Here is a 17,264-nt window from a genome sequence, read left to right as displayed (position 1 = left end):
TCGCAGGTGTAATTTGGATATTGGAGTGATCCTTTGGATTGTCTTTGAACAGACGAAAGAGGAGAACATGAAATTCACTTGCTTCTCAGATCTTCTGAAGATTATCAGAATCTGTTTGTTTGCTGAGGAAATAGTCTTGTTAAATCATAAAACGAAATATTTCATCACTTGTTGTGAAATATGAAAAAAATGATAATTCATTTTCCAAAAACAAAGTGGATGAATGCAAAAATGAAATGATAATGAAACATAAAAGAATTGAGTTACAATTATTGAAGGAGTTACATGAATGGATACACATGTGATGAACAATAAATAATGAAAAATGTTTGCTATTTCAAAAAACAAAGAGAAAAAGCAAAAGAAGGTGAAAGCCATTTTGAAAATCATTCTTTGAACAGAAAAGAACAAAAGCAAATGGAAAAAGAAATAGAAAAAATAAAAGATAATGATAATAACAATAATTGCCACTGAATGAAGCAACTGAATTAAAAAAAGTCAGAGTTACAAATGCAAAAATGAAAAACAAGTTCAAAGAAAACAACTGAAAATACTCCACTTCAAAATTGATATTGATCAAACAAATACAAAATATCTTTTTCATCAATGGAATTCTTTTGTTTCAAGTAAAAGCAAAAATGTGGCAGCTTGTGAAATTAATCCTCAAATGGCAGATTCTTCAAGGAAATATTTTCCAAAAAAACAGCAAAGATCCAATTACCTACATTGAAAATCATGTGCAAATGACGGAGCCAGCTGACAACTCAAAAATTCAATCATCTGCCACACAAAAAACAAACAATAAGAATTCTTCTTTCCCCTCAATGTTAGTTGTATTCAAAATGCCCATTGAACTTCATTTTTTCTCTAATCTCCAAAAATGTTAATTTATTCATCAATAGCATTCAAACATCACTCTTTGAATGCAAAACATCATTGCTTCTATTTTCTCCTGTGGGTGATAAAGTTAGTTTTTGATTGGACGCTGCTTCAGTGAGACGATTGCATCAACATCTGAACAGCTGAACAGTTTGTTTGAAGAATACAAGAGTGTTGAAAGATGTATTGTTGTTATCATCTTTCTTCTTAAATGCATTATGAAAATGGTGAAAGAAAAGACCAAGTTAATGATCACCACCATTTTCACCACTAGCGCATGCTTTCCTGTCCACCTCTGCTTCCTGAGTCTCTGCGTCGCTCACTCTCCCCATTACATCCGCTGTAGCATTCAACGGCATCTGTCATTGTGAGCACAGCAGCACCTGGTGGGAAGCGCTGGATGAACTCGCGCTTCAACAAAGCCAAAGTCAGCCTCTGAGAGGCGCATCCAGACAAACAACACTTGGCAATATTCTCCATCGAGGATGTGCTGATGCTTTCGAAATTCGGTCTCTCCCCATTCACGATCTTCTGCCCTGCCACTTCCGCTTCGTATTCTCCAAACGGAATTTGAAGGGTCAAGCACTCCCACAACATCATCCCAATCGAGAATGCCACAGATTCCTTTGTTACTCCCATTTTCTTATTGATCAACAGTTCTGGCGCCTTCCATCTCAGGCACTCTTTTTTGAAGTCATCCTCATCCTCAAAAGCTGAAGAAGGAAGGGAATCACTTTCATTATCACTTGCTGATGTCACAACGGTTGATGAAGATATGGATGATGAATCTGAATCATCATCTGACAATAAGTCTGAATGCATCACAATGCAGATCACCATGTGCTCGGAGAAGAGAACAATGTGCGGACTCAGACTGCCCAGCGACTGAAGAGGATTTTCCATTTCATCAAATGAGTGGAGTGCTCCATTTGCCACCCAGAACAGGATCTGAGCAGCTGTTTGCTCCCTCTCTTGAAGACTTCCAATCGCCATCTCTTTTGTCTTATTCCTCCCATGCAGGAGCATGAACAATGAATCCCTCAAATCCACAATCAGCTTCTCATGAGGCGATGAACAGGCCATTGCATCAACCAGATTCGACATCGATGAAGTGGTCGGACACAAATCCTCCCCTCGAACAAATGTGGAATCTGAATCAGTTGAGCAAGTGGAAGAAATTGATGGCGAAGGTGTTCTCTTCCTTATCTCTTCTTCATCAACTTTCTCCAACATCCATTGAGGAATCTTGTCTGAGTCTCTTCCAAGGATATATTCAGTTGATCCACTCTCAGAAAGAAGATGCTCTGAAGACTCAGAATGTTGCATATTCGTGTCATACACCCTCTTCTTCATCCTCTCAGCATTCTTCTTCTCTGCCTCCCTTTCTGCTCTCCTCCACTGCTCCTCAGGTGACATCTCCATCGTCACCATCTCAAATGCCTTCGGATCCTTTCTGATGTTGTCGTTCACAATCTCTCTCAAATCTTCTGCTTCATTCTTGACCTTCCTCCATCGAACAATAAATAAAATAAATCCAATCAGAACAATCAACAATATGATGCCCATGATTATCACAATCAACAACCAATACGATTTCCCTTCTTTTCCTCCTTCAACAATCCTTTCATCTCCATTAGCCTTGGGCTCACTTCTGTTCTTCAGAATGAAAGGATCAGTGGATGATGGGTTTTTGGCATTTCCAAACAGAATGCTCACTCTCACCTCTTCCTCATCTCCTGCCTCACGAATTATCTCCCTTTTCAGCCTCCCTTCGACTTCTGTCTCTGAAGCATATTCACTTTCATCAAACTCATATTTCTCTATCTGCTTTTCTTCTCCTTTCTGCTTCACAACCATGAATGACAAGTTGCATGGGAGAAGAAGCTTTCCTTTGAACACAATCTCCATTTCTTCATCTTTCTCCCTTGTTTCAACACTCTCCAACACTGGAATGAAAAATGAAGATACTCTTTCAGAAATAATCCCTTCAAAGCTGCACCCAGCATTCAACAGCCAAAGAGATGTATTTCTCTCCAATCCATCTCCACCTTTCAAACTCATCACATTCAATGTTCCTGAATCAGAGCAAATGATGTTTCTTCTCAGCGATGGATAATTTTCAACAGAGGGATTGTTGTTGCTGAAGTTTCCTGCTTCAATCTTCACATTCCCACTCGACATGGATAATCCACCCGAAGAAGCATTAAAAATTGTCACATCCTTCATTGCCAACGAAGAATTTGCTGAATGAACAAGCGATCCATTCCACTGACATATTTCTTCAAATTTATTGTTTCTCTCATTCTCACTTTCTTTTCCAAGCACTCCAATAAATCTGCACAAATCCATCGAAGCATCCCTCGCATTGCTCAATTCCACAATGCTTCCTTTGTCAAAGATAGAATGGCAGTTTGAGCAAGAGCAATTAGAAAGAGATATTTGAGCAGAAGTTGAAGAAGCAGAGAAAACAGAAGCTCCTTCAGAATTCCTTGAACAGTTGTTGAATGAGGAGCTTCCAATGGAAATTGTTCCTGAAGTTGAATCATCTACTGAAAAGATGCAGCCATCAGACAATTTCACTCCATCTGCATCAATTCCATTGAATACAACACTTCCACATTGTCCAATCTCAACAACATTTCTTGTTGATTCAATCTGTTCCAGTTTCATATTTGTGAATGAGACCTCATCTCCATCCAGCAAAAATGAATGTTTCTTGAATGAAAGAATTGACACTGAGCAGTTGTCAACATGAAGAATTCCATTTTCTATGCTCAGCAAGGTTGAGTTGAGAACAACAACAGGCTGATCGATATTTGATCCTCCAACAGAAGAGAAGTCAACAAATGAAAGAGAAAGCTGGCCACTTGCTTCGTGAATGACAGAACTTCCTGAATATGAAAACGATTGATCAAAATCGAATTTCAATCTCTCAAACCGAACATTCTCTGATGTTGTGATGATATTTCCCTCATTGATATTAATTGTTGAGTTCAGATGCACCAAAGCAGCTGACTGAGATTGCAACGAGTGGAAAATCACATCCTTCGCTTCGCATTCCCCGTTCATGATTGTTTCCTCCGAAACCAACAGCTGAGAATACGATGAAGGAATGATGTGTTGAACTCCCAGATTCAATGAGTGGCATGGTGCACTCAACTCTCCACATTGCTTGCTATCTGCTGAGTTTTCAGAAACTGAAGACACAAATATCGTTTCGCTCTGGTATTTCACAACCCTCAACAAAAGATCCTCTTCCCCAACAAACGAGTCTGTTGTGCAGCCCCATATTGCTAGCTCCTTCACAAACGGCGCTCTGAAATCCAGCAAGAATTGCTCATCAACTATCTGTGTTTCGATTGAGTGGCATCGAACATACACATCTCTCCCTCTGAATGCAGTGTTGTCTTTGAATGTGATATTCGACAACACAAAGTTCAGAGGCTGCTCAACCACCGAGGTGCATTCCAGAAACAGCCACCCGCCTCTTCCTGTGGTGGAACAGAAGCACTCAGAAATCGTGCAAAATGAGCAGTCAAACTTTCCTCCCTCATTCAACACACAAAACATCCCTCCTCCCTTTTCACATTTCGAGCCGCCGCATCCCTTCATCGTTGTGTTTCGAATCACAATTTTCAATGACTCATCATTGTTATTTCGGATGATCGGAATATCATCTGTTGTATTCTGAGTGACTTCTTCGAATATGCTCCATTCAACAATAAAATCTTGCTCTTCTTCATTTTTCTCTCTTCTTGAACTCTTTGCAATGCACAATCCGCTTGCCCCATCCAGCTCAATATTTTTCATCGTTATGTTTTTGATTCTCAAAATCGTTGTTGATAACACAGAAATAACATCTTTTGCAAAACTGAATGATTGAATTGTTGCAAATTCCAATTGAATCGTGCCTCCATCTGCTTTGATCAGTCCAAAGTTTATTATTTCTTCTTCACTTTCTTCATTTTTGGTGAATGAGCAGTCTTTCAGATTCAGCAATCCCTCGCTTGATCCAACATGCATCAAATAATTGACTCCATTTGTGAATGAAGATGGAATCACATAGTTAATCAGTTCGAAATCGGTAATTCCAGAAATCTTCATTGCTGCTCCTTCTGCTCCTTCAAGCGATAAGAGACATTCCAAAACACACTTATTGTTACCATCTGTTTTAATGGAAACTCCGCCAAGATCAACACAGTTCTGAAGAATCGCCTTTCCAATGATGTTTATATTCTTTTCATTTCCTTTCGGAAATCGATCCAATGAATAATCAATTGACAGACAAGGATAATCTGAGAATCCACAAGCACCCATATCTTTTCCTTTACCTCCAACAAATAACTCTGAGCCAAGTGTGCGCCAGAAATAGACAAGCGGAATTGCATTTTCTTTATCATTCCCATCAAACCCTCTCATAGATTCCAAGGAAATATCATCCAGATGCCCAGACACAAATGGAAGAGAGGTGTTTGTGATGCTCTTTGTCAAGTCCGATGATTCGACAAACAGATCATTTCCACATTTTGCAACATTTGGCTTTTCTGAATCAAAAATGGGGGATGAGATCACAAATGAAGAATAATCATCAATCAACTTCAGTGCCATCCCTCCACCAAAGCCAGTCTTTCCTTCTTCAGCTGGTGCTGTGCATCCTGTAAATGTGCATGAAACAATATTCATTTGAATATTCCCTTTCATCTGTACATTGATTGCCCCTCCTCTGCTTTCATCAACTAATACAGAACATCCATCAAAATCACATTCTTCAATATTTATTTCTCTATTTGAATTTTCATTTTCATCATTGCTGTTATCGATGCTCACACAGCCTCCACTTCCAGTTCTTCTTTCGATTTCTGTAAAATTGCAATTCGTCATATTCAACCATTTAGTGTTCATCAACTCTGTGTTTATTCCGCTTCCAGACAACGAGATCAATGGATTTCCACTCAAATCAATTGATGAAGCCGAAAATGAATCAATTGTTAGGATTCCCGAGCTAATGGATAAGAATAAAGATGCAAGTTCTGATGAATGATCTTGAAGGGAAAAAGAACAACGAGACAAAGTCAGTTGTGAAGAAGACAAAATAAAAGTGGAGTGTGAAGAGAGAGAAGAAGGAAGAGAAAAGATAAGCGCTGATAATTCTGTTTCAACACTTGCTGTAATCATTGCTGAGTTTGATGTTGAACTTGCATCGGAGACTGTCCAGCCACTCAGTTCATCATTTCCTCTGATTTCGTGTTTCTGTTCAGAAAATACCAATTCATCACTCATCATAATCATTCCATTCACATTCACTATCTTTGTTTCTGTCTGACGTGTGAGTGAGTGCTTCATTGTCAAGCAAGGAAATTGGATAATTCCACAATGTGAATGATTAGATGCCTCAGAATTGCTCACATGAATTACTTCTGGGGTGGGAATGAGATAGATGCACAGAGGGATGACCAAACTCGTGTTTCCATTATCATATCCTCTCACTCTGTCAAAAGAATCCAAAGAGGTTGTCACACATGTAATATTTTGTGACTTTGCGGTCACTTCCAGATTGGGTGAAATGACAAAGATATCATTTCCCCATTTGGCTGTATTTGTTCCGAATGAACAGGAAATCAGGAAATTTGGATTTTCATTCAATAATCGAAGAAAGATTCCTCCCCCAAGGCCATCTGTTGCTGAACAAAAGCACCCATCATAGATCCCGCCTTCAACTTTCACTTCATTCGCTTCTCCTGCACACAGCATCATTGATCCTCCATTTTCTGATAATGTGCTTCCACATCCTGAAAATGAACAAGAATTTAGACCGATATTTGCCTTATCATTAGAAAACGACATCAAAGCTGCTCCACTGGTTGTTCTTTCAATCTCATCAAAGGCACACTCTGAAAGTGTCAATGTAATTTCGTTTGTTGAAGAAAGTGAAAACAACGAAGAAGTTGAAATTGTCTTTGCCCAGTTCACACTTTCCATTTGAAATATTCCTCCCTGAACATTTATCAGCTCTGTGGTGAATGCTGTTTCTGAAGATTGCCCACTTCCAGCTGATATGTTCAGTCTACTAATATGCATCTCTCCCGTTCCAGTAATCTCAAATAGTCTTGAATCTCGGTTATTTGCATGTGCCGAGTCATGCACAAGAACAAAGTCTCTGACAGTCAATGTGCCTGTTGAGACTGAAAATAGAGATAACCCTAATGTTTCAAATTCTGTATGAATTGCTGTGCTCATATTGCTTTGGCCATATATTGTGTAAGTGTTGGAGCTGCAATCTGAACTTTTGGTCTCCTTTATTGTTCCTGTGAGCATCTCAATATCCTTCACAAAACCTGGAATGAGTTGACTCAAACAATGGCTGATTGAGCTGCAAGGATGACTTTCATTCAGTCCACATGCAAATGTATCTTTGGCATTGGGCTGCGTTTCGGTCGATGATACAAATCTCATTATTCCAAAATCTTTTCGAAGCCATTCACTTTTATCAACAATCGAAGATAAGTCTGTACTAACCCTATTTGATGTATTCCTTGTTGAATAGCAACTTGGATCAATGTTGTTTGATGTTGAACCTTGAAGAACAATGTCATGCCCACCTTTAATGCATGTGTTATTGTGGAAAAAGCAATACAAAAACAAAATGCCCATGTTATTTGATTTAATTTCTATGAATACAGCTCCTCCCCAGCACATTGCATAGCAATGACAAAATAAACAATTTGAAATGACAACTTTATCTGAAGGATTCCAATGCAATATTGCGCCTCCTGCTCCATCGCTCGATCCATTGCATCTACAATTATCGAAAAAGGAATTAATAACACATTCTTTCTGGTTTTCTGCATTTGTTAAATAGATATCAACTGCCCCTCCATCGTCGTCTGAAGAACAGTTTTTAAAAGAGCAATCATCAACCATTGATTGTTCATTAACATATTCGAATCGAATTCCTCCTCCTCCAGCACTTGTTGTTGCTGCAGCAGAACATTGGGTGAATGAAGAATGAAGGACAATGCATTCGGAGATATTCAAAGCATATATTCCACCCCCTCTTGTCAATGAAGCATTGCATCTTGTGAATGAAGAATTCTCAACCGTGAGAATTGCACTTGCGTTGTCATGAACATAAAGAGCGCCTCCTTGTGGGGATGTGCAATCTTCCCATTCACACAATGAAAAGGATTGGCTTTCTGTTGTGTCCATTTTTTCTTTTCTCTGAAGGTCATTTGTTTCTCTTTTCCCGAAGCTTGTTGATGTGTTTCTACAGACAAATGCCCCTGAGGAATAGGATCCACTCGAGATCCCTCCTTCAAAGGCATTCACACACGAATAAATGAGGCAATTCTCCATTGAACTCAACAAGCATGAATGCTCCATTTGGCAATCACCGTTTTTGTCATATTTCACAGATATGTTCCTGAAGGCACAATTATCAATCCGTTCACTATGGCTCTTTCCTGATAACAGGAAATAGTCTGATGATGAGACAGCCAGATCTGTAATGATGGAATTTCTCAAAATGACAGAATTTGAATCCTCAGATGAAAATAGGAGACTTCCAGAATAAATATTCATTTGAGGAATCACACTCAAGTTTGCCATGTTGATTGACCCACTTTGGAGATGAAAAGGAGAATCTGACTTTTGGTTGGATATGCAGGAGTCCATCATGAGAGTTGATATATCTGTAATATGCATCGAAGGTGAATATAAATGTTCAATTGCCAAATTCTTGAGTAAGACTGTAGAATTGGAAAATACAAAAAATGCATTAACAACTGTCGATATTCCTGATTGCAATCTTTTAGCTCCTGATGTATTTCTCTGTTCAAAGAAATAACAACCATTTGTCTTAGAGATAAATTGTGAATCATTTAAATTGTCTTGGCATTTATAAATACAATTAATCAAAAAATGTTAATGCCAAAGAATACCTTTGTTTTGCCATGCTGAAGCGCCAGAGACATCTTGTGCTTTAAATGAACTCCAAAGAATCAAACATGCAAAAAGGAACATATGCATTCTCATATTGAATAAAAATCAATTTTGATTTGAAAATTTTTATTTTTTTCCGGATGATCAAATTGAAATAAATAATGGTTTTCAACACAATTGGTAAGATCAAAAAACTTCTTTCAGCAATCACTTTGTGAGTGTTTGGAAAACGTCTGAGACAGTTCCAAGGCAATGCCATTTCTTCAGTTCTTTTCAGGAATGAATCGGTATTTGCTGATACAGATGACAATTTGTCGAATTGAAAAATAAAAATAATGAAAATTAAAAAATTACAAACAAAAAGAAACGTCGAACAGAGAGATGAAACATGTCCAAATAAATACAACAAATGATAAGAATCTGCCTTGCATCGCCTGAATGACAAAACAATTTGTAATCAGATAATACTTTGTTTTTCAGAAAAAGTTGAATTTTTCCATGTTCTTAATAGTGCATTCACCAGAAAATAATAAGAAACTTTTCAAACAAAAATTGTTGAATGACAAAAGCACAAAAAGCAACAAATGCCACACCTTCACAAATGACCCATGTTTTCTCTTTGAATGTGTTGTTCTGAATTATTGAAAACTTTATCTCCCAACGCAATCAGATAGTGAGTCTTTCTTTTCCATTCTCTCTTCTTCTTTTCTTCTCTTCTTTTGTTCATTAGCTCCTCAATTCCCTTTTCTTTGTCTCTTTCAATGAAAAATCTTTCCCTCAAAACTGTTTCTCAATTTCTCTTCTCTTTCATTTTTTCCTCTTCGCTTTTCCTTATCACCCTCCAATATATCATATATTAATTCATCTTTTTCCTCAGCTGTTTTCATTTTTTTCTTTTCAGTCCTCACATATCAAAACTTGTTCTTCTTTCAAAAAAATCTTTTCTGTGTAACTCATCATCATTATCCCCTCCTACAGACCTCCTCTCCGTCTCATATCTTCTCCATTCTGCTCTTCATATTCTTACCCGTTTTATCTTTTCACACTGCTTCTCCAGCTTCTTCGCCCAAAACTCCCAAATTAATTCTTCCGCTTTCTTGCTCCTTCCACATTTTGTATGTTGATCCATTTCATGCACACAGCCATTGTCAGTTACTCAAAAATATTCACCTGCTTTTTTTCAGTGAAAAGATCCTTTTAAGAAGCCATTTGTGCTAGTTGAATGGAAATGTTTTGTGAACTTTCTCTGCATATACATTTAAAAAAAAAAGGGTTAAAAAAAGATTGCAAATAAATAAAGAAACCAAACATGTTGTTATTAAACCTCAAAAATACATTTTGTAAAATAAAATAAAAACAAAAATTCAATCTCTTTCTTTTATTTTTCAATTCTGAATATTTTTCATCATTCAAAAAAAAAAAAACAATTTTTATCAGCAAACAAACACAAACACAATTTGCCCTTCTTTGCAAATCAAGCATTCTCATTGCAAAATACAAATAATTTCCTCTGCCTCTTCTCCATTCGCAATCGTTTGCTCCTCGTGTTCCTTCCTGCATTGATCAATCCTCCATCTCTTCCTTCTCCCTCTCATAAACTCCATCCTTTCACTCGCTTTTCCTTCTTCTTCTTTGAATTATTCATTCACATTATTCATTTTCAATTGCTCCAATAATAATGTCTTTTCTTCCCATTCAAATCCTTCCAATGCGGAACCACTTAAAAGCCAGTGCTTTTCTGATAAATTGAGTGCATTTCAATAAAAATCAACCACATCTTCAAAGTCATGTTCTAAAAATTCCAAAGGGGGGATAAGAAATGTGAAAGTGAACAGCACAGAATAAATAAATAAATAATTCAAACCTCACAACAAACACAGAGTGATTGATGCCCAATTGCAATTCCAAGCATTTTTTTTTAATTCAAAGCATCCAAAGAAATTTCGATAAATCAGATGAAATTTCAATAAAAATGGGGACATGTTCGATGAAGAATGTCTATCGGAATGGAATTGAACGCGGATTTGGAAAACCATCGAAATCACTGAAATCCTTTAAGCTTCGCTTGGAAAGACAAATGAGTCATATGGGCTATTAAAGATGATATTGGCCAAAAAATGGTAGATCTTTCAATGGAATCCCGGTTATCGTGCATGGCGTTTGTTGTGTTTTGGTGAAGAAATCGGCATCTGCTCCACGATTGGCAACGATTTTGCTCAGGCGGATGAAAATGATACAACTATTGAATTAAATTTTGAATGCTTGCCTTTTTTCGAAATTTTGTTTGTTCAGGTTGTTCCAATGCAATGGTTAAATGTGGATTTTTTTATGCTTATACTGAAAGAAAAGAGCCCGCTTCGAATTCATTTAACTTCAGCACATCCATTGCAAAGTAAAAGCAAAATAGTTGTTGCTCTTCTTTTTCGATGTTGTTGTAAGAGTAAGGTTTTATTTGCAGTTTACAGTAATCAAAATATCTATTATGGTTTGATTATTAAAAGAATTTTCGTGAATAACTGTAATAAAACTGAAAAATATTCTATTCTCGAACATATGTTCATCAATTTCTTTGCTATTTTGTTATATATTCAGATAATTTGAAAAATAATGAGAAATTGTGACTTTCATCTCTAGAAAAAAAAATACTCAAAATGTTATTTTTCATTCAATTTCAAATAATAATTAACTAATTTTAATTCCAATTTCGTCCACATAAGAAATTAATTTTATCCAAAATATTTTAAAAAAATTTTTTTGTAATTTTTATTTGTTCAGTTTGTGCAAAAAATACCGAACAAGATCGATATCTCAATAGCCGCAAGAAGAAAAATTCTGATAATTTTCCTCAAAATATATCTCATCAATACAAATTAACTTGACACACAAGACTTTTTTAATCGCCTCATTCGTACTCATAGATAATTGTTTTTCATATTTCGGAGAAATTGGATTTTGAGTTTCTCCGAAAATAGAAAAATAACTATTTTCTGGGCACAAATGAGATATTTGAAAGTCTCGTTTATCAATTGAGTTTGTATTGATGAGATATATTTTGAGGAAAATTGTCAGAATTTTTCTTTTTGCAGTTCTTGTGAAATCGATCTTGTCCGGTATTTTTTGCACAAACTGTATTTCAGTTTGTTTTTTGGTTTTTTTTTAAAGGAAATTAAATATGGGTGATTATTTTTGAAATCATATTTTTTCTTTCAGAAATTTCGATTCGAAAATTTCACTTGAATATCAACAAAAGAACACTGAAAAAAGAAAAAACTTATTATAAAAATTTTCATCTTTATTTGAGAAAAAACACTAATTATTAACACAGTCGTCATGAATTGAACATTTGAAAACATATTTTTTCCCAAAAATCAACAATTATTGAAAAATAAACACCCCAAAAAAAGTTATGTTTTCAAAAATAATCACCCATATTGAAGTTTATTTTTTTTTTTTGAAATTCAATTCAAAAATGAAAAAAGTTTATCAAGACTATGAGATGATAGAAATTAATTTTGGGTAAAGAGAAATATTTGGAACAAAAATTTTTCTTTCATGAAAATTTCAATGGTTTGTTCTAGACTTTTTGCTATCAAATAATTGTTATACTGACATTTTTGTGTAAAATGAAATGTTGAAATATGATAATGTTGAGGAAAATCTTAGAAATCAATATGTGGAACAAAATTCAAAAAAGATAATTTAAACAATCTTTTCGAATGGCGGATTCTAATGCGACAAAAACAACTGTTTTTTAAGTGCTTGAATGATAATATATTAATTGTTATCTTCTCTAATTGTTATTTCATTCGAAAAGACTCAAATGGTTATCGAAGAAGATAGAAAATGAAATCCAAAAATCAAAAAGCAAAAAGCGAACACAAGAGTTGTTCATTTGAACAAAAATTACACAAATGACAGAAGGACAAGATAATTATCCAAAAATTCGAAATTCCGTTCTCCAGTGATGAAATGTTTTATATTTTCATTGTTTTTGATGTCACATCTGTCTGTGAAGTTTCAACATTCTATTCTTTTCGAAATCAGAGAGATAGCAGATGCTCATTCATATTTTTCACGCATGCGCATAGTCTTTTGTAGAAAAACCTATTTGCTAAAAGTTGAAAAACAATATGTCAAGGAATTTTACAGAAAAAGCCATGCCATGGGATTGGCACAGAAAGCACTCAAACAAGTCTTGTTTTCTTCACTTCCAAACAGTTTGCATGAAATTTGCTTGAAAGGAATTTTAACAGAAAAATTGACTTCAGAGCAAAAAGAATATTAAGAAAAGAGAAAAACTTTCTGATTCATGTTCTGAGTTGTCATTTAAAAAAGGTGCAAATTACTATGAACAATCCAAAAATGCATTGATAGAACGCAGTGAGACAGGTTTACTCCGAGATAATGAGTCTTGATCACGATTTATGTGCGGTTTAAGTGAGAACTTCGCCCTCCTAAATATGACGTGGAAAAAAAGGGCGAGATTAAAACACAAAACAATAACATTTTTAATAGAAAAATGAAATAATGCATTGTCTGCTTCACTTCACCACCTAATTCGCCTTTTCGCCTTGGTCACGAAGACCAGAGGGCAGGAGACATTTCTCCTTAGAGCTGTCTCCTGTTGGCTATTCAGGGATCCGGTGAGGCGAAAGCTCAAAACGGAGCAGAAAGTGAAACCACTCTCGCTTCAGCGAGGAGTGGAAAAGAAAACTGCTTGTGCAGCGCTCTGCCTCCCGCTCTTCTGCTGTATTAACATAACAATCCCAATCATCAGACACTGCAAAATGATGGTCTTGTTTTCTTCTATGCGACTCATTCATGATCTATATCAGGAGTGCGCTCTCGATATGAGCACTTTCTTCATCCCTGTGTATCTGCCTCGTTGTCAGGAAAAGAAAAACATTTCTGGCTGTTGATCTTTAGTCTTTCCTTTTCTGTCTCGCCATTTTTTCTCGTCATCTCACCACAAACTTATATCTCGTCTTCGCACCCAGTCGCCTATCGTCTATCCATCCGTATTCGTATTATCTCGGAGCAAATCCTGTCTCACTGCGTTTCAATAAATTCGCAATGGAGCGAATTAACAAATGCAAGGAGTAGGTTTGCTCCTCGATAATGAGTCTCGAAATCCCTTCTGTTTAAGTTCACGTGATCTAAAACCCTCCTCCCTAGCACACTCTAGTGCGGCAGATGAGTTGAGAGCGTGCGGGTGATGGTGCTGCACTCCTGCTCTACACCCTCTCTCTTGGGATATCTTTGAGGCGACATCGGTCTGGCCCTTGCCTCTTCAGTGTCATTTCCTATCAGTCCAAAACTTCTTCCGATACGCTTCTTCCGATCTTTGCCTCTCTTCTTCAGTGGAGTTGTGTCCTTCCTCCAGTCAGCTCACTGATGTTACTGGGGATTATGGAGGGTGTCTTCTGACGACTCGGTTGTCGGGGTGTCGAGCTCCGAGGTTGAGCCGTTTCACTTTTCTAACCTCCATCCTTAAGAAAACTCTCTCTTCTTTTTGATCGCTTTCTCGTCGGTTTCTTCCCTTCTTCAAGACCAGATTTTGGTGATTCATCGGTATGATCTTTCGAATCTGCCTCTGCTATCTCCAGCGTCCCTTCCTTCGTATCTCCGCTCCTATCTGGCTTGTTCTCTTCTCCCCCCTGGAGTACTGGTCCGCAGATTGTCTCCAGGATCCAATTTGTGTCTTGTACCGGTAACACGGAATAATATTCCTGGGCCACTCTCGAACCCGGAGCTTATCTCGCATAAGCATTAATAGCCTTCCAGTCCGCTCCTTCTTGTCATGCTAAGTGTGTTATCACAGCGTGTATTATCGAGTACGAGGTAAATGTGTCGGGTATTCCGTTCTCTCTCAGGACAGCCACTAATTCTTCTTTTATTCTCTGCGCACTTGCAGGCAGACCTTCTCTGATACCAACCACACATGTTCATCCTTAAACGTTGTCTTTGTATAGTCCATCCAACGTTGGAGCGCTTCTGCTGAATCAATTCGTGGATTGGGGTGTTTATTTATTATAACTCTTATAACCTCACCTCCCGAAGTCTTGGTTCGTACTTGTGTCTGGACAGAGTTATCTTTGAATATCGTTGTCTCTCTTCTCATTCTTTCCAGATCAGCTGGCCTTAAAGCTCCAAAGATCATAGTGAGGATGAGGGCTCTCCTCTGGAGTATCCGTATATCTTTTGCGTCGTAGGTGCTTTCAGCCCATTTCGTGATGATTGTCAAGTCCCACATTGATTTGAATCGTTTGCCCCTTCTTGGCTTATCCCCCACATAGGTCTTTAGGAATATTTCAATTTCCTTTCGATCAATCTTAGTCTATCTGAATAGATTAATAGAATCCAGTACTTTCCGAACTGTCTGATAAATCACTCCACAAGACAGGTTCGTATTCGAGAGTGTTTCAGTGAACTCCGCCATAATCCATTTGGCATCTCTGGATGTGAGGGGGTCAATTTCATCCATGCTCTCTCTATCAAGGTATTGTTTGAACCCTCGCAGTGCTCTCCACGTGTCTCTTTCACTCTTCTGATTTCTCTGTATTGCTGCTGCTATGTCCATTGCTCCAACGTATTCCCCCAACGCTAGAAAGAGGTCCCTTCCTTGAATAATCTCTTTGCCAATATAACGCTTATTACCTCTCCTGGTGGTAATTTCCATCCTTCCCTTCTCATCTTCGCTCCAGGTATCATGCACTCCTGAAAGGTGCCCAGGGTCTTTATCAAATTCCCAGGCTGCAGTAGCGGGGTCCAGGTCTGCCCCCGCCAGGCTGGCAGAATCAGAATCGTCAGATCCCTCTGAGCTTCGTTCATTCTCTCTTTCAGCACCCGTCCAATGTTTCTCAAGAACGGATGGATCAACACTACATCGTTTTCTTGCGTTTCTCTCTCTCCTCCTTCTCACGGAGGATAGTCTCCAAATACTTCCGCAGGGCACAGGCACAATATGTTCTGAAATTATATCTGGTGTTCTCCGTCAAAATGTTTGTAATATCTCTGCGACTTTCTCCCCCCTCAGTGCGTAGTCCGGCTTTTTCGCCATCCGTCTGAGTGCATCTGCCTCCGTGTTCTGCTCTCCCCGGAGATGTTCTGTCTGTATTGTCAAGTCCAGGCGGTTCAGTTTCTTCTCCAATGCTCTCAGTGTTTGAATGAGCGATGGCGCTCCCCTCTTCTTCTGTATTGTCCACCTCGTGGACATGTTGTCTGTCTTCAGACGAATATAATCTATCTTCTGTTGTTGCAGCCACGCTCCCTTTTTCTCAAGTGTCCTCAACACTGCTCTGGACTCCTTCTCGTTTATCGATTACGCACTCTCCTAGCGTGTTTAACATCCTTTGACATATATCATCTCTTCCTTGTTCTCTTTCGGAATTGTTAACACTGCACCCCAACCCAGCTCTGACGCATCTGTTGTAAGTACTGCTGGCCTTGTTCTCTTCCTCAGACACCTCGGTCTGTTCTCTTGCAGGGTTTTCCTCCAATGTGTTAATTCTCCCAGAATCATTGGGTTGACTATCACCGTTCCCTTCCAGCCCTCGTGGGCTATTGCCTGTTTCAGCACGTATTGCATTCGCGCCATCCACAAGCTTGCTGGTGGGTGTTGTAACCTCACAAAATTCAATCTCCCGAGGAGTGCTGCTAAGTCTCTCGTCTTTTGTCTCCTCCTTCTCTTTGCATATGTTATCCAGATTCGTGCATCCTCCAGGAGCAGCACTCTTTTCCTCTCTTGGAGCGTCACTTCCACCCTTTCCGAGTTCCAAAGCAACCCCAGGAACTCCATGCTCCTTGTGTGTTCCAAATTCAGTTTCTCTTCCGACAGTATCCAGCACAGATTTCTCAAGAACTGGGCTATCTCCTATGAGATCAATCTCAATGCATCCCTGTCTGGGTGCATGAGGAGAATGTCGTCCAGATACATTACAAGCTTCACTTTCCAGTGTTCTCTGATATATGACGCCGCCCGTCTCATTATCTTCGTGAATACTCTGGGAGCATCCTTCGCTCCAAAGGGCATCCCCACATAGGAATAGGCTTGATTTTGAAAGCTGAAGCACAGGTTGGGACTGAATTGTTCGTCCACTTTGACGTGCTGGTATGCACTCGATATATCCATAGTGGTCATCCAGTCGTTCTCCTCCAGGAGTTCCACCACTGTCTCCTGGGAATCCATCTTGAAGTGCTTTCCCTGCACTTCTCTGTTTTGAGCTCTGCAATCCAGGATCTTTCTCCACTTTCCGTTCTTCTTTATCTCCATGAATGTCGGGTTGAACCACTTCACCTCCGACTTCTGTGCGGGCTTCACCACTCCCTCCTTCAATTCCTCCTCCAAGAGGGATAAATAATTGTTCATCATCTCCGTCTTCCCCCGAAACTCTTTTCTGTGTTTTCTCTCCTCGATTGAGAATGGGGAATGGGGACTCATCCATCGA

At 38.3% G+C, this 17,264-nt stretch overlaps 3 protein-coding genes across 3 annotated transcripts; all 3 read right to left on the bottom strand.

The window, feature by feature from the left end:
* Nucleotides 1-1,149: 1,149 nt before the first annotated feature.
* Nucleotides 1,150-8,259, bottom strand: MONOS_7675 (uncharacterized protein; the record flags this gene model as incomplete). The annotated part of the gene is made up of 2 exons (XM_067878019.1): nt 1,150-2,310; nt 2,602-8,259. 2 exons carry the CDS (start codon nt 8,257-8,259, stop codon nt 1,150-1,152), a joined length of 6,819 nt encoding a protein of 2,272 aa, XP_067730094.1.
* A 6,035-nt stretch (nt 8,260-14,294) lies between these two features.
* On the bottom strand, nt 14,295-15,070 carry MONOS_7676 (uncharacterized protein; the record flags this gene model as incomplete). The annotated part of the gene is made up of 2 exons (XM_067878020.1): nt 14,295-14,518; nt 14,869-15,070. 2 exons carry the CDS (start codon nt 15,068-15,070, stop codon nt 14,295-14,297), a joined length of 426 nt encoding a protein of 141 aa, XP_067730093.1.
* A 1,024-nt stretch (nt 15,071-16,094) lies between these two features.
* Nucleotides 16,095-17,261, bottom strand: MONOS_7677 (uncharacterized protein; the record flags this gene model as incomplete). Its single annotated transcript, XM_067878021.1, has 1 exon — nt 16,095-17,261. The coding sequence occupies one exon, from the start codon at nt 17,259-17,261 to the stop codon at nt 16,095-16,097; it is 1,167 nt and encodes a 388-aa protein (XP_067730092.1).
* Between the last annotated feature and the right edge of the window lie 3 nt (nt 17,262-17,264).

The sequence above is a fragment of the Monocercomonoides exilis genome (assembly GCF_001643675.1).
Source record: "Monocercomonoides exilis strain PA203 chromosome Unknown scaffold15-1837935, whole genome shotgun sequence".
Taxonomy (NCBI): domain Eukaryota; phylum Preaxostyla; order Oxymonadida; family Polymastigidae; genus Monocercomonoides; species Monocercomonoides exilis.
Note: the sequence above shows the minus strand (reverse complement) of the source record. Positions and strands in the feature narration are given on the sequence as shown.